This window comes from Perissodus microlepis, chromosome 23 (assembly GCF_051167445.1).
Source record: "Perissodus microlepis isolate ML-2025 ecotype Zambia chromosome 23, ASM5116744v1, whole genome shotgun sequence".
Taxonomy (NCBI): domain Eukaryota; kingdom Metazoa; phylum Chordata; class Actinopteri; order Cichliformes; family Cichlidae; genus Perissodus; species Perissodus microlepis.
Genome location: NC_140482.1, coordinates 29,162,587 through 29,186,050, shown reverse-complemented (window position 1 = coordinate 29,186,050; position 23,464 = coordinate 29,162,587). Strand labels below are relative to the sequence as shown.

General features: G+C 38.9%; 1 protein-coding gene across 3 annotated transcripts in view; it reads right to left on the bottom strand.

Moving 5' to 3' along the window:
- Positions 1 to 23,464, bottom strand: part of LOC146361707 (uncharacterized) — a 133,523-nt gene that overhangs the window by 5,862 nt on the left and 104,197 nt on the right. For all 3 annotated transcript variants that reach the window (XM_084922600.1, XM_084922601.1, XM_084922602.1), the window contains exon 4: positions 3,566 to 3,771. In XM_084922600.1, coding sequence (XP_084778726.1) covers positions 3,566 to 3,771 — 206 coding nt within the window. The remainder of the gene's footprint in view (positions 1 to 3,565; positions 3,772 to 23,464) is intronic.

The following is a 23,464-nucleotide window of genomic DNA, read 5'->3' as shown; positions in this document are numbered from 1 at the left end:
TTTATGAGATGAACAAAAATGTATTCTTGAACTCAACTGTGAAATAAAATTATTATTGTCAAGTTGAGCTTACATGTGGAGCTGGACCTGCTGCGTGGTTTCGTCTAAATAAATCTTACATAACAAAAGATGCTGTAGCTGACACACAACAACTACACAGATCTGGGTAATTAATCAGATTTTAATCTCAGTTCCATTTTGCTTCCCAGTGATTATCCTGTTTTCCTTCTCTCACCCCAACCGGTCGCAGCAGATGGCCCCGCCCCTCCCTGAGCCTGGTTCTGCTGGAGGTTTCTTCCTGCTAAAAGGGAGTTTTTCCTTCCCACTGTCGCCAAAGTGCTTGCTCATAGGGGGTTATATGATTGTTGGGTTTTTCATTCTATGGGCAGTAAAACTTTTTGTCGTTCAACATCTGCCAAGTCCGTCTGCAGCTGCCTTTGTCTCTGGATCGCCCGGGGTCTGTCACTTTTGGTAGCAGGCAACAAATGGCTTCTGCCTTTTGTTGTTCACCCTGTAGCTACTGAGTAGGACCCTCAAGATGTGCAAGTCCACTGTCCCTTGAGTCTCTCATTGGTGTCATAATCTACCAGGGACTGACTGGTGGATTTTCTTGCAAGACGAGGTTTTATGGTCAAATACACCCCCTAATTAGCACTTAACTCCATAGAAGATGAACCTGTGTCCTGCACTTATTTTCCCCCATTGGTTTTTTGTTGTGAACTCAAATTAAGCAAATGAGTTCACAACAAGGATCCAACAGGATGCAGACAATAAAAGGTCATTCTGAGCTGTTTGCTTGTTTATCTTCATCTTATCCCTGTCTGTCAGACTAACGGGCAGAGTCGTGGGTGGGGGTGAGTTGGGGTCGTTCCTTACTAGAGCTCCCACCCTTGGGGCTGAAGTGTGACTGAGATGCACACTGACAAGGGGCAGCAGGACACTGGCACATCCCAGGCAGCACAAGCACAATGAGACACAAGGTCTGTGTAGACCACCAATCCTAATGAGGGCTCCCATTAACCTTCTTACTGTACCAGTAATAATGTACAGTTAGGTCATTAACTATTTAGACAATAACAACTTTTGCAGTTTTACCTCTGTACACCACCACGGTGGATTTTAACCTTCACTTTTAATTCATTCAAAGGGTTTTAAAAAAGTATTTTATTAACTTTCTTTTTTATACACAGTGCCCCATTTCCAGAGGCTCAACTGAAAACTCAATGACTGAAAAGTTGATCCACTGGGTTGAGATCTTATGACTGACTTGTCCACTGAAGAATTTTTAAATTCTTTGCTTTGAGAAGCTCTTGGGTTGTTTTTGAGGTTTGCTTTGGATTATTATCTATTTGCACTATGAGTGCCGTCCCACCAGTTTTCCAGCACTGGGGTGAACGTGAGCAGAGAGTGCTGCCCTGTACCCCTCACAATTCATCCTGCTCCTTTTATTAGCAGTGACATCATCAATAAAAACATTACTGACCCAGTTCCACTAGCAGCCATACATGCCCATGCCATAACATTACATCATGTTTTACAGATGATGTAGTATGCTTCAGGTCCCAAACTGTTCCTTTTCTTCTCCATGTTTTTCTCTTCCCATCATTCTGGTACATCTTTTAGTGCCAGTTTCATCTTGGCTTCTATCCAAAGGCTGTTTTCCAGAACTGTGCAGGCACTTTTAGATGTTTTTTGTCTAATCTGACCTTCTTTTTCCTGGGTGTAACAAGTTGTTTGCACTTTCTTGGTTGTAGGCTTTCAATCAAAGCAGAAAAATATAACTAGTAGTTCAACTTTAAGTAGTTCAACTTTAATCGAAGTGAGTTTTTTCACACCTGTTGGTGTTACTGAGCCGGTCAGCACAGTCCTCTTTTTAAGAAGGACCCAGATTGTTGATTTGGACACTCGTGACGTTTTTACTAAATCTATGATAGTTGATATGATAGTGCCTTCCTCACTAGCACTGATATTTCTTTAGGCCTCAATTTCAACACTTAAAATCAACTACAGATTGTTTATCTGCATACTTTGTCATGAAAATACAAGGCAAGCAGACTCACTTGGATATCAAACTGCTTGTCCATCAACAGTTTAATTTTTTTTAAACCTTGGAAAATGGTTCGGCTGTTTGTAAAAATGACTATGATTGTTAAACCACTTGAATTAAGGTTGAAAGTCTGAACTTCAGTCTTATTTTTGATTGATTTTTAATAATCCACTGTAGCTCTGTACAGGGGCGTGAATTACAAAAAAAGACAACGCATCATTGTCCAAATACTTATGGACATTATGGACCTAAACAGATCATCTGTTTAACTTGTTATGTAGACACATGGAAACATGAACAGCACAAAGGAGATGCTCCAATGTGCTACTCACTGAAAACCACATGTCAGCACGAATGATTCCTGTAAGAGTGTGAGCATTTGAACTAAAACATATTTGAACCTCTTTTGACTTAATTATCGAGCAAATACCTGCAGCTGAGATCTGCTGAGAACGCAGCCCATCTGACGCTGCCAAACATGCTGTAAACAAACCAACTTCCTGTCATAAAATTACAGCTCATTACTAGTGTGGATAAGGGCTTCAACAACATAATGATGCAGAAGCACATTACCACCACTATATTTATTAATTACCAGTTGAGTAGCCACATTCCTTGCAAGGGCGGTTAATGGAGGGAGAGGAAGGGAAAAAAACCCGTTAGAAGCCTTGTTGAGTTAATTACAAACAGCCTGCCTTTTTTTTCCTCCAAGTTAAAACAAATACTAGAGGAAGGACACATGTAGAACACAAAGTTTTAATTTTGCTACTGGCACAGAAAGCTGTTTAGGGTGATTGGAGGGTCACTTCCACTGCCACCATCATATTTTAGAAAGTTATTAAGCAGGGGAGCTTGTCTGAATCCCAGCATCCAGTTTAATTAAGCAAAGTCGGCAAAGCCACATTAAAAACATAGCTTGATTTTCAAAAATATTATTAGGAAATATAATTCTAAGTAACCCATTATATATTTATCACTAATTTAGGCAATTACAGGTTACATAACCTGTATCTGTAATCTGATTACAGGACCTGCCATATGCTGCTTTCTAATCAGAGAGTAGATATTGTTTATGCCAGAAATCTAATGCATTATTTACAAGTAAGATGTTAATAAAAACAGACTGTTCATTTACTAATGGTTTACAGTACCGCAGGCATCATTCCAATTAGCAATATAGAGATGGAAAAGGAGACTAAGTGAAAACAAGAGAGGTGGGAGGGTGCTGTGGGTCAGACAACAACATGTTTTCAGAGATGATTATTTGGATGACACAGGCACTCGCTGCTTCTTGTTTTTAAACTCACATAAAAATGAAATGTTACTTGATAATATTGTTTTATGTATTTAGCAGAACAGAATGTGGAAAGAGTGCGGAAAGAATGTTATCACCATTTTAATCATTAATCATTCTGACCGTGTTAGACTGAGTTCAGCCCAAGGGCAGTCCATGGTGGGAAAAAAACAGTACACATATGAGTTAGTTAATAAATGCACAGTAAAACAGAACACACTCACTTGATGAGCAGGGTCTCTGTCAGTATACCGAAGAAAATTGCTGCCACTTTAAAGGTGCTGGGAGGAGGAGGGCTGGTGAAGGCCGTCATCATGCAGTAAACAGCGTAGGGCACCAGACTCATCAAAACGGTCGCCGTGATCAGCACGAGCCACGTCTGCCACTGGAAGCTCACCGACCGCCACGGGGAACTCCTCTGCAGCTGGTACTGGACGACACAAAGAAGGAAGTCTCGTGACAACGTTCATTCTACATGTAGAAACGCAGAAATGTTTTTGATTCTGACCTCCGTGATCACGTTTGGATGAACCCACTTTAAATGCTCAAAGCAGTAAAAAAAGCTCAAGTTGCATAAACTTCATATTTAATGCTACAATAACGCTCCTGCGACACTTTCATTTTTTAATTTAGCACCCTGATTATTTCGGAATAACTTCAACTACAGTGTGGATGAAAAGCACCACTTAAAAGTACAATTACCCTGTGCTCATTTCGACTGAATGTGAGCTTGTGTGTGTGTGACATCAACATATTCATGCTACTGGTGAGGGATAAAACGAAAGCATTAAAATGAGTCCTGTCAAGCTGAGAGTATTATGCAAGAAAGACAGGAGAACATGAAGTAAAAGCAAAGACCAACCGTCAACCTGTCTGTCAGCGTCACTCTGTTTATTAATAATGTCCAGACTGCCCGCCTGGAAAGTGAAGGGTGTGCATATTATGCATGCGTTATGTCCTTCTAAGTGGTTTGGTAAATTATATTTTGTAGTCAGTAGCTCAGGTTGTTTTGTTTACCTGAATATGAGCTCAGCAAATCTGTGACACGAAGAGTTAAGTGAGCTGAGCCGATGACTATCGCCACGTTAGCGCAGACAGGTAAGTGCAGAGCGCTCTGGCTCAGTGTGAAATCCTCCAAAGTCAAATTCAAGCTGTTTCTCTGAAGTTTGCAAGATTACATAAATAGAGACTCATGATTTTGAAACACAATAACATGATCTGCATTCTTATCTTATTGTTTGTAATTTAAATTTTTGTAATTTAATAATGTATACTTTATTGATCCCCGTGGGGAAATTACTTTCTCTGAAAAATGTTTGAGTTTACATGAAATTTTTTGACTTGAGTCCATAAACTCTGGAGTGCACCTATCAACACTGTACTTTCTTTATTCTCCAAAAGAGGAAATAAAATACCCACATTTAGCATACTTTAGACATCAATCATCATTCAAGCTAATTTCATCTATTGGTTAATTTCAAGAGCCAATAAAGGCAAAACAAACGTTGAAACATGTCTTAATAAGGTGTTATAACAGCAGGAGCGCTGTGAAAGGACATGATATTAAAAAGAATATTATTAGCATAAAAAATGGCATAAAAAACAGGTTCAGGCACTCCACAGATTTGGATTAGTTTGTTTTTAATTTCTCTAGCTGACTAAAATAATGGCCTGTTACTGCTTGTCCAAACCTAACTGAAGTGCCTGGAGTGTGCTGACTGATTCACTGGAGAACATACTTCATGTTAAAACTACCAGCTGTGGTTAACGCGTTAATATAAAAACACGAACAGGAACAGTGAAATCCCAACAAAACTAAGTGACGGACCTTTAATTGTCTGAAGATAGATATCCTTTCATTATTTCTTCTGTTTAACATGGAAAAACAGGCAGATTTTTGTCATTTCAATCTCCTCCCATTCTGTTAACTTCATGGATTATAACAACCCAACCTTTCCTGTGCAAATTCACGTTAAAAGCTCTCAGAGAAAACACTTGTATTGTGAAAAGTTTGCAGTAACTTGTGTAAAAACAGATTTAAGAAAAACTGCGCATAACATTGTTGACATCTAGCGACTGATTTATGTGTCATTTGACCACAACAGAGAATAAGTGAGAGAGCGATACCATCCCGCAGGGAAAGAATGAAGGATAAATCATCATTAGACGATAGGGAATGGTCTCAAGATAGCACTGTGCGCCACTTCTGCAGCCCACATGGAAATACCTAAATGCAGCCAATGCTTACTCAGCTGTGATTGGTCAATGCAACTTGGACTACAAATGGAAGTACAAAAATGTTGACCCAATCGCCACAGATCTGGTATATCCATACAAAGATCTCAGTTTATAGAGATTAATAGCTGTCCACCTCGTAGAAATTAGAGGCACTCTAGCTTGTAAATGCGTCCCCAGCTTAAAGCAGTCAGCATACACTGAGCAGCAGAACAAAGTTTCTTCATATCCAAATCCTAGTACAGTAACTGCACTTTGACCCTGTAATAGAGACTAAACAAAACCTCCTAATATTGGAAGAAACTCAAACTAATTCTTTAACCTCACACCTGCTCTACACATTCAGTGCTTCATTACTTCAGGCTTGGCATGGTTGTACATAACACCTGAAAGCAGGATAAAACACACACACACATAACAGACACATATAAGCACTAAAAAATGCATGCAGTCATTAAGTGTGCATGCAAACAGTGCCTTAAGTCCTGTCCAAATATTGCCTCGCTCTGGAGACAAACCAAACCACTTAAACAGCGTTTGATTAGTGTCTGGAATTCATCTGCAAATGCACACTTGCCTTGTCCTCTTTCATGGCTGCTATTCATTAATTAGATTCTTTGTGCAACTGAGCTATCCTCAATGTTTAAGGTTACATCAGGCCCCAGTAAGTGGCTGGCTGATAACAGAATGCATCCATCTTCATTACTCAGCCTTTTCTGTCGAGGCTTGCTCCTCCACAAGTGAGCAATGTCAGTAGGTTCTAAGAAGCTGATACATTTCATTGCATTCAAATCCTGAACTTTTGCCTCCTTTGATTTCGGTTGATCTGATTAAATTACTGGGCTATGGTTTCCACTCGTGTTCTCTCGTGGTTCTTTTGTGGTGTTTTTTTTCCTTGTCAAGGTCGAGCAGTGTCACAGCCAAATGAAAACCAATCACCTTTTGGGTTTTTATATATATATATATATATATATATATATATATATATATATATATATAGTCAGTGAATTTAGTTATTTTTAAAACAATCCAGCCAATTTAAGGACAAAAAAAAAAAACTTCCAGGGTCACAATCAGGTTGCTGTATTTTAATTAATTTGCAATGTCGCAATTAGTAATTCAGAAATGACTTCTTCTGAAATTGAATTTTCTTAAATATCTGTTGGTGAAAATGTTTTTATTAATACAAATAAAAAAAGAAAATACTGCGAGCCATCGTTCTTGCCAAAGAAACTCCAGACGTTGAGATAAATGTCTGCATAAACCGAGACATGACTGTACTCCCAAGGCTATCTTCTTTTATTTTGGGAACCTTATAAGGAAAGCTATTAAAAAAAAAAACCCAGTTGTGGTGGTCAGTCCTTAATGTTTGCGAGACTGAAAGCATTTGAACACAATCCTAAAAAGGCAGACTGAAATGAAGCTGTTAGCGTCATATCCATCAACCGGGCTGCAGCTTTTAGTCACATCAAGGCCAAACCAGTCTTAGTGTGTTTTATTGTAAGCTCTCCGTCAAATTAATTATCTGTGAAGACGCTGAGTAAGGCGACAATAAGGAGACAGCCAGTCACATCTGTCTCGCCTCCACGTAACTCTGCATAGAATGAAAGCAGGTTTTGAGTATTTTGGGGAGGAGAGAGAAAGGAGACGCAGCGGTGCGTCGTCTTCGTGAAGGGAACTGATTACAAACACAGTACATAAAGGATATCTACCCCCAGGTCTGCCCCTTTATGGAGAGGAATGCCGTCTTGCCAGAAATTACATTTGCTCTGCAGCCAATCCCAAATTCAAATAACACGTGGTAATCCAAACACTACACTGAGAAGCAATAATTTAAAAACCCAACAAGCAATACATTAAAAAAAAATCAGTCTGTTATTTACTCCTGATGTTTTATGACTATGACCTTTAAACACTATACTAATCAATCAATACAGGAGGGAAGAAGCCTATTGGGAATATTTAGATTCTACAGATTGTGAAAGTAGGGCACTATTTATCCAAACACAATCATTATTAATAGCCCGACTGTCAACCCAAATACATTTTCTACATATTTTCCACATTAGCCCCTCTCCCTCCAGAAGTACTCATACACAATGTCCAGCAAAGGAGATAATTAATGAACCACAGCTGTCACGTCAGTGCTATACAAAAATATGTTAGAATCCTCATAAAGTCATGGTCAGAATGTTTGACCCATCATTTAAAGGACTGTCATGGCGATATTACGTCACAGAAATCCAATAATAACATCAAAGTTTTAATATAACGTGTTGGAGAGGAACAAACCGCTACAGGTGATGTAATATGGCAGAAGATAATCTGATCCAGGTCCATATGTTTTTCTGTTTCATCGAGGTTTTTACGCAGCGTTTACATTCAGAAAGAGGACAAGAAGCGAAATGAAGTCTTTGATTTCACTTACAAGTAGAAAAACAAACAAACTTACAGCCTTAGAGCTGCTCTAGCAATATTGCAATTTTTTTTATGTTTTCAGTAAAATCACATAAAGATTAAAAAAATGTAAAGTGCGCTTCTAGTTGTTGAATACTGCAGAAAATGTCATGATGTGTTGGTTAGCTGAATGCTGAAAGTTATGAGTATCCATAAAATGCTAAATACATTATAAAGTGACAAAATGGACCAATAGTAAGTCAAGCGGAAGTATGTTTTTTTTTTTTTATACTGTTTAAACTGTTTGTGAGGAACCAAATTTTTTCAAGTTCTAATGTGTTTCTAAGGAATCAGAGATTTTTTTGGGCAAAAATCTTAATATTAGGAAACTGACTGTCGAACACACATAAAAAAAGCTTATGCAGCTAGTTTTTTTACTGGCGTCTGGAACGATACAACGAGCTACTACTGCCAGAAGGTGGTTACAACTACAAGATGTTTGCTGACAGCCATTAGACAACAAAAATCAAACGACATGCTTTCACCTACCAGACACAGGGCTGTTAAATATGTTACACAGAGAGATGGGATGGTATTATACAGTCAGGAGTAATATGTTACAGTTATTTTGCTTGGAAAGGCCTGTGTCTAATTAACATTAAGATCCATTACTCTTGCCACAGTAGATATCTAGATTGGGTTCCCCAAGCTGCGTCAGTATTTAGTAACCTTTAACTGGCCTTTATAGGTGTATCGACAAACTCTAGTTAGATCTCCTAATTTCAGGTGTGACACAAATTAACTCTGTAACATGGAAATGCCAAGCAGCTCCTGAGACCGTCTCCCGTGTAAGTGCTGCTTGTTTGCAAGCAACAAGGATGAAGTTCTACTTAGCATGACCAAACTCGAAAGTCTATTAACTTATTGAGATTAAAAGCCTGATGCCTTCCCTCCCCACTCACCCACCCCTCCGTGGCCCCATCCCCCGGCCGGCATCACACATCCAAAGGAGAAAGGTGATTGATGAGAGCCATCAGGCTGCTTGGAATCTCTTCTCTCATTAGACTCCTTATGCATCTGAGCTGTTTCAACACACACTGGGAGAGCAGGGAAGGGGGATGGGAGCAAAGGGGGGTGTAGATCCTCTGACTTTTTAGAAGATAACTACTTATACTAAAATATTTACCTTGTACATTAATCTCTGGGAAATTAATTTGCCATTATACTTTCTCTCTGGGAAAAAAAGAGACTTTTTTAATTGAGAAGTTTAAATCCCGACTCCCTAATCTTCATGCTTAGTGAGCGCTGTCTCTTTTGACTCACTCATTGGACTGGCTGGAAATTAATGTCCCCGAGGGAGCAGTGTTTGGACAGTCGGGGTGGATCCTATCATCGACCACTGAGGTTCTCCTGAGGAGGGTTAGCTAAAGGGAAGCAAAGACTGTTATGTATGCATATCCCCAACAGACACGATCAATCACATTAATGCAAGTGCAGCACATTATTATGTACTTAATTTCCAATGGATAGTAACATTACTATAATGCGCTGGTGATTGCACTGCAGTAAACCAACTGGGGTCCATTCTGTCCAGACAAATAATCTCATTACATCAAAGACAATAACCAAGATAAACAGTGAGAATCGGAGCCTTCAATTTAAACTGCAGCTGACTCTTTTTAACTTTTATGTTGCAGATATTTTAGGTTTATGAAGCAGCACTTGTAATGAATTAAAAAGGAGTGTAATTCTTTAAATAACAGGAAAAAGTATGAATTTTACTCATTTTTATTCATTTTCTTTTCTGATTTTTAATCAAGTTTAGTTTTTGGTTGCTTTTTTCAATAGTATCAGTTCCATATTAATAACAATATGTGTATTTGTGAACACAGTTTACTCACAGTCATCCCAGTACCAACAAATATATACACCAAAGCCTTCTTAGGCAGGCAGATAGATTTTTCTTAAATTTCCTAACAAAGTGTTTTTTTATTTCTACACTACAGGGTTTTAACCGGCTCAAGATTAGCCTTTAGGAGGTGCACGGAAGCAGGACTGATGCACGCATAGTTTAGCCGCTGATTCTGTGCAGACATACTTCTTTCTAGTAATTAGATAAACAAAATGCATTTTATTCCCAAGTAAATTAAACCCTACAATGTTAAAGATAATTATTATCACAGTCCTGGTGATTTTCCTTCAGCGTGAGGTCACCACCTCTTCAGTGTTAAATTAAAAGTACGGCAGTTGACAATAATGATAGAATCACTACACTTGTAGGATATTCACTCAGCTCTTTTATTTTGTAGGAAACAATTAGATCAAAGAAAACTATTTTTGTTTTATTGATGAACATCCTGGCTTAATCTAACATTCCTGAATCAATTTAAATTAAATTATTGTAATTCAGAAATCTTTTCTAGATCACATGAAGGGAAAAAAATACTGAATCACTCAGTGTCGAGGAAAAAAATGACAGCGTTACATTGAAATGTGTTTTTCTAATCTAAATACCTGAACGTATAGATGATAATCTCAGAGAACTTAACATGATTTTGCACCAGACTGAAAGAGCTGTCGCTTGAAACAATGGAAAGGGTTACACAACTCCTTCAAGAAGGAAATCTAACACAAAGTGTGGCAAAAAACTCAAACTTAAAGCAACATGCCTATAAAAAACAAGCAAATTTACCCGCTCGTTTATGATATGGGTTGGATGTCAAGTGAAAAACCAGGAGAGATGGCAATCATTCGCTCACACTGTTGCTATGCCAGCAATAGAAGTTGGTCTCAAGCAAAGAGTGTCAAAGCTGATAGTGATGTCTTTCTTGATGATTCCATAATTTTTCCTCTACTTAATCTGTAAAACCAATCATGCCATTAATTGAAATATTATAATTGAATTTGTCTTTTGAAGTCCCAAATAGCTTTGTGTCATTTCCTATGAAGCAAAAAAAGTTGAATGAACATCCTCCAAATTTTTTGCCAGTGGTTGTAGTACGATCACTGTGTGAGAGCCAGAACTGTAATGCAACCTGGTCTTTTTACCTCCTCCTGTACTTGTTACCTGAGATTTGAACCCGACTGTCTGGTTCTTTAAGCCTTTTCTCTTGTATTGTGTAAACCCGACACGTACTGTGTGAGAATGTGAGCAACAATGCATAAATCTAACCATGCGGTTTGTACAGATCAGCCAAATGGCATCACGTTACAATGATCTGACATTTCTTCCCCATATTATAATAGCAGGATTAATTAGGCCCAGCTTTCAACAACCCACTAATGTATTTCCCTTTCTTTTACCTCAGCAGCGCAGTATCGTGCATATTTAACACCCTTTCACAGACTTGGTGTGTTAAAATGAGAGAGAGACATTGTTTTCAAACAACTCATCGAACGAGCTTTAGCTTAATTATGGTATTGGCTCAGGTTGATGAAGCCTGTCTGTGATATTGGTCATATAAGTCTCCGACTCTGCCGGTTGCAGAAAAAAAAAAAGATGTTGCCTGCCTCTGTCTGTTTCTCATATTCATTTCAAATGCCCTTGCTAGTCTCAAACTACTGATGAGTAACTTGGCGACTGGTTGATTGTGGCTGAATGTGCGTCCTTGTGGGGAAGTGTAAGGCACCGCATGTGAGTGGGAAAACAGAGGATGCATTGTGTGGAACAGATTGTGTGTCAGAGAGACAGAAAGAGGGAGAGTTTGTCTATGAAGGGTGGGGTTTTGGTCATCTGCCATCGGATAAGATATCCTGACAAGGCAATCAGAGAGAAACAAATTCTGCAGCCACACGGGTTCAACTCTCTCGTTCTTCACCCTGATGAGCTTTTGAAAAATGGAGCTCAGTTGAAATTGGTTTTGTATGAGAGGCTTCAGATCTGTCGCTTGTCAGGATTATTGCCACCTGTCTTCATTGGCTGCAAAGGTCTGTTAATTAATCTGCCTCTCCTTCTTAGTGGCCAGAGAGGACGGGGTGAGCACTGTGCTGTCTTCCCTTCTCAGCACTGATGTGTCAAATGTGGTATTGCAAACAAGCCTGATTTAGCATAAGACTGCTGCGATGTTAAGCAGCAATCCTAATCAGTATCATTAAAGTACTGCATCATGTCCCCTTCCTCCCAATTTTATCAGTGAGGCTCGTTAATTGCATATTTAATTTAATTTGGTTAATGAAAGTCATGAGAAAATTTATTTGATCGACGGTAATATCTCTTGTGATCAATGAAGCTGCAAACAGAGCTCTTCATACATTCTCATGTTAAACCAAAATGAAGTGCAAAAACATCTATTTGGTGCCAAAGAAATTAACGCAATGTGCTCTGTTCTATTAAAAGTAACATCCTGATATCAGTAAATGTAAGTGGAAGCCTGCAGCTAAGAGCATCAACATGTAATCCAGCATTGATTAATTGGACATGGACAGATTAATATGCCAGTGGATACTCATGCCAAGCTTATCAGAGTAAAAGTGTTATTACACAACCATCAGCTGTGTGGCTGTAAATGAGCAGAAGAGTGGAGATGGATTCAACCAGCCAGGTTACTGCACAAATACAGGGAAGGGTTGGGGGGGCATCAGTGGACTTGTTTCCTTTGTTACATGGGCCCCAATCACACTCCCACAGGAACTTGCCACTGGCCCCGGCCCTGCAAAGTGTCAAACTGATCAAGTGTTGGCTGTGATTGTCTGCTGCTGAGTGTCTGCACCTGTGCATTCCTCTAAGTGTTGAGATCCCAGTGATTTCTTTGAGTGAAGTTTGAACTTGGCCTGCAGTTTGCAGTCCGGGCGTACCCAGACTTGCCTGGCTGCGAGCGGTTTGTATTGTACACACACTTCTGTCACTCTCCGCCGTTCCTTTGGAATGCAAACCGCCAGTGTCACAGCAGAGCCATATATTGGGGCTGCATGTTTTTGTTGCGGTGCAGGTGCATTTTGGGATGCAGGGCCGAAAGGCTTTGCCAAGTCACGGCGTGCAACTGATTGGAAAGAGCAACAGTTGGAGTTAACCGCATACACAATGAAGTTTCTGTTTCAATAACAAGTCTGAACAAAGAAAAAAATCATTAAGTAATGTTCATTATACATTTCCCCTCTGAATACATGCCACTGTATCCATAATCAACAGTACTTTTACATATGTTTGATTAAACTAAAAATGAGCTGCTGTTTCTCCAAGGACATATTTTCACGTGAAGAATACTTTTTCATTTAGCAGATGCTTATATGCAGAACAGCGTTGTTGCCGCCCACAGGTATAATCAACCAGAAAATTAATAATCCTACTGCAGGACTACAATAAATCATTATGCTTTGGACAATTAATAACGGAGGCGAAGCTTGGGGTGTCTGATTACAATAGTTACGATGCATATCATCAAGATTTAAATTTAACATTTCACAATGGAATTTCAGACACCAGTGCACATTACTGATGTTTAAATTTGGCATTAGGGCGGGTCATGGGGGCTGAGGGATGGTGTGTGTCTTCATCCATTACCAACCAAAGTGCTGCAAAATTACAGTGCAGCACTTTTTATAGCTATAAATTTACACTTAGTGCACAGTGATTAAAGGGAAAAGTAGGAAAAAAGTGCTCTGCTCCATAATTGGGAATAAACAAGTTGAACACCAAATCTTTAATTTAATTCAGAGATTTAAATTTAATTTAATTCATTCATATTCAGCAGAGTTTCTATTAATGTAATCAGTAGTTATTTAGTCAGACCTCTCTTTCTCTATTGAACTTGAGAAACTAATTATATGATGGAACACGACCTTTAATTTGTTTGCTTTTCTGAGTGGTGTATGGTGTTCCACAGGGAAGTTGTCTGGGGCCACAGTTTTTCTCATTTTTCTTTTAGGATGAAATCCCTCTTAATGCAACATCACCTTAAAAAACCAAAAGGATGAAAACAAAATGAGGTTACTGAGTTTTAATTCTGTAAACTTTTTTGTTTCAAGTGTTTGGACATACTAGAGCATTATTTTCTATGACCCTCCAGAGTTTCTCATGGCTGCAAATGGGCCTTTGATAGGTTACTATGCACATACGAATATTAAGATTGTTCCTTATATGGTTAAGGGGAATGAGTCTTTGCTACCTCACATAAGAGAAGTTTGTGCATTTTACCGTTAATCCTGTTTTGTTGAACAAGAATAGATTTTATGCTCAAACAAAATGCTTTAGGCTTTATTTCAATTTAAATTCCCTTAGGGTAAAAGCTATTGTTTACAGGAAAAAGATCTCTTTCTATTTTATAAAATCAAAACCTACTTTAAAAAGTACTTATTTCAAAAGAACTAGGTTTTTTAAAAACTCTGATTAAATAATTCATCAAAAAGAGGACAATTTCATATTTTCTAACCCTAACTGGCATCTGTAAATGATCCTCATCTACCAGTCCACTATTTTTTTTCCAGTGACCTCATAATCCAGGTGTGTAGACATCTGACACTCTGGAGGCAAAGGAACACGGGCTCCTCTCAGTTTTGACATCGAGCTTTCAAGAGTCGAAGAAGAAACAGAGAGGGGGAAAAAAACACCAGGGTCCAATACCTGAGCAGGGTAGTCAGCTCATTGAGTGGACATAAACTTCCTCCACCTGACATGTGGTGTGAAGAGGATTAGTTACACACGCTCAGCCTCGGCTGACTCACAGTTTGTGGAATCACAAAGTAATCTTGAGGCACATTCACTTAAGAGGCAGCTTGATGATCCCAGGCCAGTGATTTATACATCTTAGGAACGTTGCGAGGCTGTAAGAATTTGTCAAGTTAGAATCCTAATTAAAACTGTTAATCACAGATTCCTGTTTGTTCAGCACTCGGGTGAGATGAAAAATGTGATCAAATTATTCATTGCTCCCTTTCAGACAGGTAGGCCAGCATAGCCTTGAGCTCCAGAAGTTTTTTTTTTCCTTCTTTTTTTTTTTTGCTTCTCCTGACTTTTTTCAATTAATTTGATTTACATCAAAATTAAAGGTTTACATTAGCAACTGGTCAATTCGGACTTACCCGTTCATGAATATTGGCATACATTGAGAAATTCCGAAAATTCACTCAGGGCAGGTTTTCAGTTGCCTGGATCAGAGGGCATACTTAAAACTCACAGCAGTATATTGCTCCTCTTAAGAGTGAAGCTTGGTGCTACACTGCACTAAGTCAATGTGTTTGAGTGAATTATGTTTCATTTTCTTAGCCCTAAGATTTCATACTAATCACTATGCATTTTCATTCTATTGCAATTAAATTACAATTCGAATTTAACAATTACCTGTTGACCCACAAAATACTTAATATAAGACCCTACCATAAGGATGCTTTTAAGGGCCACTTCACCGATTTTCCTCTTGTTTCATACCAAGAAGGGACAGCTATGCATGCAAATGATAAATATACTATATTTCCCTGCACTGTAAACTGGGAATTATCTATACTGGCTGCAAATAAAAAAAGCTTTTTATTATTAACAAAAACAAGTATTGTATGTGTTGTGATCAAGTAATTTAAAAAAAATCTACAAAAAGTTCAAAATAAAGCCCATTTCTGACTGGCCACAGCTATAACATTTCATCCAGAAATTGTTTTGCAAAACCAACCACAGGTACTTGTGGTTATAGTTTTGTTACATTGTTTCCATTCATCCATCCATTCTCTTCCGTTTATCCAATTCAGGGTCACGGGTGGGCTGAAGCCAATCCCAGCTACATAAGGGTAAGAGGTAGGTACAGATATGGGTGCACCCTGGACAGGTTGCCAATCTGACCCAGTGCTAACACAGAGACAGAGGCAACCATTCCCACACACATTCACACCTATGGGTAAGAATCAAAAACTAACCCACCCCACTGATTGCATCTCTTTGAACAGTGGGACAAAGTCAAAGTGCGTGGGGATAACACGCAAACCCCACACAGAAAGGCCACGGCTAAATGGTGGCGTTGAACTCAAGACCTTCTTGCTATGATGCAGCAGTGCTAACCACCGTGTCATCATGCTGCCCATTTCAATGCTTCCTTATTGTATATTTCTGCTTTGGACTTTATCAAAACCCCCATAACTATTTACTATTAACTATACAGTTTGTTTTGCTTTGATGTAACAGACATGAACAAGACTCCTGATCAAATGGACTAAAGCAGCCCTCTCGTAGGAAAACCTCTGTATTCTTTCAGTTTTAGTTACAGACACAGAACACAGGAAGCATCAGGGAGTCGAGGAGAAGGGCCGAGAAACACAAACGGTAGTATTGCTGCCCGCTGCGAAGAGCCTATTAAAGACAATGTGGACACCAGCAGGCAGTCAATCTAAAGACCAGTAGTGGCCCCCTTTGATGTACTCTAGCCGCTTGATAACAGCATCAGAAATGTATGAAATATTACATCAAATAGTTTGACCACAAGATACTCCTTGGTATGTGGACAGAGTGAAGATGATCTGAGACCACAGTGCTGTTTTACTGTATTCCAATTTTAAAACTGGGAGTTTCAGTTTGAAAACATATTTATTTCTCAAAGAAATGCTATACCAAGAACTGTCAATCATTATGATTTATTGTCCTGTAACAGCACAAATGGGAGCCACAGGGCAGCGAGGGCTGTACAGGGGCAGCTCTGCTTTGACTCTAAGTGAAACCTTAGAAAATGATCAAGAAATAAATCTTATCACTGTTATGAGAAGTTACAACCCGTTAACCTGGATTCCCATTCCAATTTTCTTCACATATAAAGAAATAATATGTTATGTTAACCTTAAAAGTAGACTAGGAAAGACGTGACACCCTGGGTGAGTTGGGTAGTTGGTATGATGACCATATATTTATACACAGAAATACGTTGCTCTTATAAAAAAAAAAAAGTTTCAGGCACAGGCTGGCGCATCTTTTCAATTTCTAATCTAAAAGAGCTAAAGGAGGTGTATCAGAGTGAGGCTTTCTACTTAACCATGTCCATTTATTCCAATCAATGAAATGGACTTAAAAGCCTGCCTCTCATACAAACCTGGTTCAAATAAAGGTCAGCTGCTTTCTGAAGTTGAGGTGAATAAAGGCCAAACTTCATGAAAAATTATCCACATAGGTCAACATTTCATAAAACATAGTACACATACATTTAAAGCTTGCTGCATGTGTAAAGCACAGCCTAGGTGATGTTAAAACATAATGTGTTCATAATGGGACATATTCAGTGTAAATTACAGGTGAAACAAAAAGTGATGTCCGATGGCAAGTTCCACATCTAAGCATCTAAAATTCATACATGACGGATGTCTAATATTTAGATGTTTATTTTATATGTTTAAATTTGGCTGGTATCATATAAACGTAAACATATATTTTTCAAACAGTGCACAGAAATCGGTTTCAAGTAGCAGTGAGAAAGCAAACAAATGTTTACGCTGAGTATAATTTCAAATAGATCAAATGTAGAGCCCTGGGCAAATGTAATTACTGAGATTATATCCCGAATTAGCTGCATTTTTGTTTGTGGCTGGGCATACAATGTTTATTATGATGTAAAATAAGACCAATCTGTTACATGATACGCATATAGTGAGGATATATATATATATATATATATTCAAACCCTGAAACTGTTTGGTTGAGGGTTTGGACAGGAGACAGCACTAGAACTCATACATGCCTCAAACCAGCGCATCAGGATCCTCCCCCCAAGCAAACAGCCACTACAAACTCTCCAGGGATTCCACTTTGAGAAACTCCTGGTTAGTGGGTAACAGTGAAAAATGTGGTGGTGGGTTCTGGAGATTAATTGGCCTACTTCCTCTAGTGTGACACCCCACTTCTCATACTTCCACCAATGAAACAAGGAAACTGTAAAACTGTACATGATAAGGCTTGTTGGAGGTAACACTGCCTCATCACCACAATCTGTAATGAAGCCAAACACACACAGTACAGGACACAAGGGGCCTCATGCTGTACACTAAGTGCCTACGATAAGACAGAAAACATGACATCATGCCGTGGTATATCTCTGTGCACTATCACTATGCAGGTTAATGCCTCTAAGCTAACAGCAGTTTTTGATCTCTCCCTGGATGAGCTAAAAGCCATTCCAGTGAAATGCTAAACTACAGAAAAGGATAGATTGACATAACTAGGTAAACCTATCTAGGCCATAGCATCCACACCTATAGAGCATGGAAATATGAAACTAAATACAATGACATCAGGCCTATTGATGCTACTTGTGTCTAAAAAGCTTCTTAGATCTACTGCAGAAACAATAAAGTGCTAAAGTTATCCTGTGAATACCACTGTATATAGCAAAAAGGCACTGTTTGTTGAATTCATATGAAATACAGAAAATACATTGCTTCTAAGAACTAATGATAATGACTTGTAGTCATTCTGAATGACAACAATAGATGTCGATATACCGGCAATGACAAAGAGTGTTCAAAATGTGGATAACGCTGCACATTATCGATGGGAACAATCTGGGACACTGCTTCAGTTCACTTGCATACTAATTCTGATTCATTCACCAACGTGTTCAGTGTGTATACCACACAAGTAGAGGATAAGGTTTTTCTTTTCCCTGTCTACACGTTCTGACTTGTCTCCATTCCCAGTCTTATTCCCATATCCCTATGTTTATAGCATAGGGATATGGGAATAGCTTCTGGGTCTGAAAGTGAAACCAAATAAGAAATGCTTAAACTTGAAATTATTTAATGGTCAGTAGGGGAAGACTCTTGTGGTTGCAAAAAGACTTCAAGAGAACTTAAGGGAAAACAGCCCAAAGGGTTTCTTCCTCCATAAGAATTTTACTGATCACTTTATGGTCTCAATTATGGGCTATGCTCATTAGACAATGGGCATGCTTTTAAAAACTCATCAGTTCCCCCCTGCACGTCATGTCTGGTTTCAAAACACCATGATGACGACAGCAAAAATGCTCAAGGGGTAGCAGGGGGAAGCAAAAAAGGCCAAAATCCAAATCTTTAATCATAAAATAGGCCAAGACTATCAGGCAGTAGGGCAAACAAATCCAGTAAAGTACAGGCAGAAGGCAAAATCCACAAGAAGTCCGAAAAGTCAATCACAGAGAGATCAATAATATCACAAAGGAAAAACCAAAGTCTTGTACATGAACACTGCCACACATTTCAGGCAGCTTTCCGAGGCAACGATAATAATGTAGCAAAAAAGTGCCACAAATAGTAGAGCAACAAATGTAAAAAGTAAGAAGTGGGGGGGGAAAAGGAAGTACAGTTCATTGCTAACTACAGTTCATGCCAATGCCAATTCCCATTCCCCAAAACTACAGATAATTTTTGATACAGACAAACTAGCATGGCTTACAATGTCTCCTTTTTTATTTTTGTGGTGGTTCTACAAACACTTACAAGGTCCTGCTGCTCACCTACAAGGCTTTAAATAGTTTGGCACCTCTCTGATCTTTTGCACCCTTATGTTCCATCCCGTGCTCTCCGATCCCAGGATTCTGGCCTTTTAAAGGTTCCTAGAGCCAGAAAAAAAAAACTATCGGGGAACGTCCTTTTTCGTTTCGTGCCCCGTTTTTGTGGAACAACCTCCCTCAAGATATTAGGCAGGCATGCTCTGTGGAGACCTTTAAAGCTAAGTTGAAGATCCACTTGTTCACCCTATCGTACATGTCTTAATTCTTTGCCTTTTAGGTTTTTTTTTATCGTTTTTGTATTGCTATGCATCACTTTTATTTATTTATCTCTTTATTTTCAAATAGCTGTACAGCACTTTGTCTGAAAGCGCTTTATAAATAATTGTATTATTATTATTATTATTATTATTATTATTACAATGAATACGGCCCTGCATCAATGTGAATTACATATACATACAGTCTCTCTTCATGAAAACTTAGCCACGAAGAAAGAATGCAGTGAAATACAGTACAGGAGTATCTGGAGGAAATGAGTTATTGCTGGAAGTCTGGTTATTTTTCTAAACCCAGAGAAACACCAGACATTTTTAACTGCATGTACTATAGAGAGAATCAAAACCACAGTCGAAAATGGCTGCTGATTACTGCAAAAGACTGCCAGTCTTCCTTTTCATGCATGTGACTTTATGAGTCAAAACACTATGCCATCTTGGAATGATGTGGTGTTGGTCCATTATGTTCTGCTAAAACGGCTGCCAGCAGCTGAGGCATGGGCTCTACGAGACCTTTGACCTTGTGGTATCTGGCAACAAAACATTAACAGCACATCTTTTAAATTCTAATTTGTGAGTTTGAGTTTAAGCCATTGTAGAACAAACCTGCTCCAGCACATGTTCAACCATACTGCCGCAGGTTCATGGTTTGTCAGACTGCTGCTCACAAAATCAAGCCCACAAGCCTTGATTTTTAGCAGATTTCCAAACCTGGAGATACACATTTGGGTATTGCCAAAGTTGCTCAAGTTTAACCCCCTTCCCCCCCACATCTGATACTCTGATGGAGAGAACTGACTGTTCATTTAATGTCCAATAATGTAGATATTCCAGGTCTTGGTATGAACCACTGTTATGAGACAATCTTAATATTTTGGCTCTGGACATCTGGAAAAAGGTTTCCTTGGAGATCAAGTATACATAAATGTCACATCTTGCTACAGGAAAGGGACATCAGATTTAAGGATGAACTCTTGTATTGTTGTTCCTTTAAATTCTGCTTATCATATTTTGATGCGTAATGATGACACACTTATGCAATGTCATTGTCGAAAAAAACAACAGTGACCCTGTTGCTTACTATTTTCACTCTTTCCAGGGCCCCCTTATCAGATGATTGGATAACATACATTCTGTTCATCAATAGCAAAAAGCAATCAACAAACAAATCTGTGATTACCAGAAATGATCAGGTAAATTGCTTCTATTGCTTCCTTAGCTTTATTTATTGCATTGGTTCTGTGTTAATGTGATGTTAGTGATGCATTTCAACCTAATGAGCTGAGACAACGGTAAATTAGCAGCTAGTAAATTGATACATTGCTGTTGTTTTCAGTGAATTTCCCAACGGGAAGCTGCTGCTAGGCCCTGGTGGGCATTTGTGTCACTTCAGTACAAAACAAATGGAGGCAGTTATTTTCTGTGGAAACTTATATGCTCTTAAAATAACTTCACAGTTTAATTAGTGTTTAGGACATTTTTTCTTATTATTTCAAGTATGTAAGTGGTTCTTGTAGTTCGTAACAGGGGTTTCAAACATATGCCCAGGGGGTCATAATGTCCCTGCCAAAGGTTCCAATCAGGCTGTTTTCCAAAGCACATGCTATTACATCATGATAGTATAAAACCTGTCTGTTTCATAATCATCTGCTTCATCATCACACTTACATGCTTCTTACTATCAAAGACGGTGCTCATGGCCTCACATGCCACACAAAAATAAGGACCAGTAGCATTTCTTCGTAATCCGAGAATGTGTGTAGCAAACCTCAAACACACTGTTCAAATTTCTCTTGTTCTTAAGACATCTCACTGTGTTCATCTGCCTCTAAATGGATGCTTCGTTAAATATGAACATCTTTAGAATGTGCTGTTTACACGATTGTGTGGCGTTTAGCACGATCGCCTCACAGCAAAAAGGTCCTGGGTTTGAATCCACCAGCCTGTTTAGGCCTTTCTGGGAAGAGTTTGCAAGTTCTCACCATGCCTGTGTGGGTTCTCCCCAGATACTCTGGCTTCCTCCCTCACCCCAAAGACAAGCATGTTAGCTTAATTAGTGAACCTAACTACAACTTGGCCAGAAGTGTGAATGTGAGCGTGAACCACTGTGACCCTGAACTGAATAAGTGAAAGACAATGGATTGCCTACATGTGACTCATGAACTAATATGAGTTTGACACCCCTGGTTTACGACATTCTAAGATAAACATTGTATAATATGTGTTAATTACTGATTCTCAATTATAGCCAGTTATAATAAAAACACATTTTTTGTTAACTAGACTATTATTTCCTGGAAAAAAATCTATCCTACTTCCTGTAATCAACTGTCTCGCCCTGTGACTGAATAAGATGATCCATCAAACTTTATGCTGCACTTACATTTACACTAAATACTGACCAGTGGAAACTGTTTGAATGACGTATATATATTTCTTATCTCTGAAATTAGGAATTTAAAGGCAAGTAAATGAAACTGAAAGGTTTGTAAAATTATGTATAACTTAAATATTTTTTAGATGCCAGTGAGGGTGAAAAAAACACAACCTAATTCATCAGTTGCAAAAACGCTCATGAGACAAACATCTCTCTGAACTTCACCATCCTATTAACCATACTGGGACCCCAAATATTAATCTTGGACCCCCGGAGGGGATCCCAACCCGCATGTTGGACAGCGCAGTGTAATAACTATGTCCTCTTATATGTTTAATGAGGCTGAAAAATCAGTGACATTTTAAAATAAGTATGGTAATGTTAGTCAGGTATTGTAATAAAGTTCAAGCCATATTGAAATTCTGAACAAAGTGTCTAATGGTTGGAATAATTTTTAAATGGAAGGTGTGGTTCAACATGGGGTGCGCTTATGAATTAGGCACAGCAGCTGTCACTCAAGTCCTCATCTGTTGCAAATACCCTCGTCCTCCAAGCCATCTCAAGGTGTTCATTCTACCATGTGACAGCCCCCTTTGTGAGTGGGCCCCACTCTAAAAGCCCATCCAGACATAGATGCGCAGCACTGGTGACCTTTAATTTCATTCAGACTGTGTACAAATGACTGCAGCATAGCCCACTTAGGAAAAAAAGCCTGTGAAAGAAAGTCTTTGCAAGATTGTAGCTACTCTGGGTTTCGGCTCACTGGCATTATCTACTCCCTTGCTTTAATGACTTCCCGCCGAGAGGAGCCACGGTGAGAGCCTTGGCAGTCAGACTAAGAATAGCATTAGACACAAGGTTATCTGGGCATTACACTCACTGTAACATGCAATTAACTCTACTCGTCCATTTTCATTATACAATTATTCATTAATGTCAATTTAATTTTATGCATTGTTCTACATGACCAAGGCCTGATTACGGGGCCCTTGCACTCCAATATCCCAAGTTAACTGGTGCCAGCCTCACTTGCAGGCCGACTAATTGCAATTTAGCCCTAGACAGCACCTCCCTCTTTAGGCCCTCCATAATGGAGCAACTGATTCACAGACAGGTAACGATTGGAAAGACAAAGTGCTTCTCTCGCTGAATGGGAAAACAAATGCACTGCTGCTAAGCTGTTTTCTTTGTGATAGCACTGAGGTCTGCCCTTTGTATTCAGAGAGGGACAAGAGGTAATATGTTTCCTTAAATCCTATTTGTCTTCCAATTCTATCTCCATATAGAAATAAGACCCTATTAAATCACACAGGAATGTCTATACTGCGACTGCAACAGAATTAAATTTCTAGACAGATAATTTGCAATCCCCATGTCAAGATTAAGAGACCCATATGTAGGTTTTTCATTCTAAACCAGTCAAAATAGTGATGCAGAAAAGAAAGTATT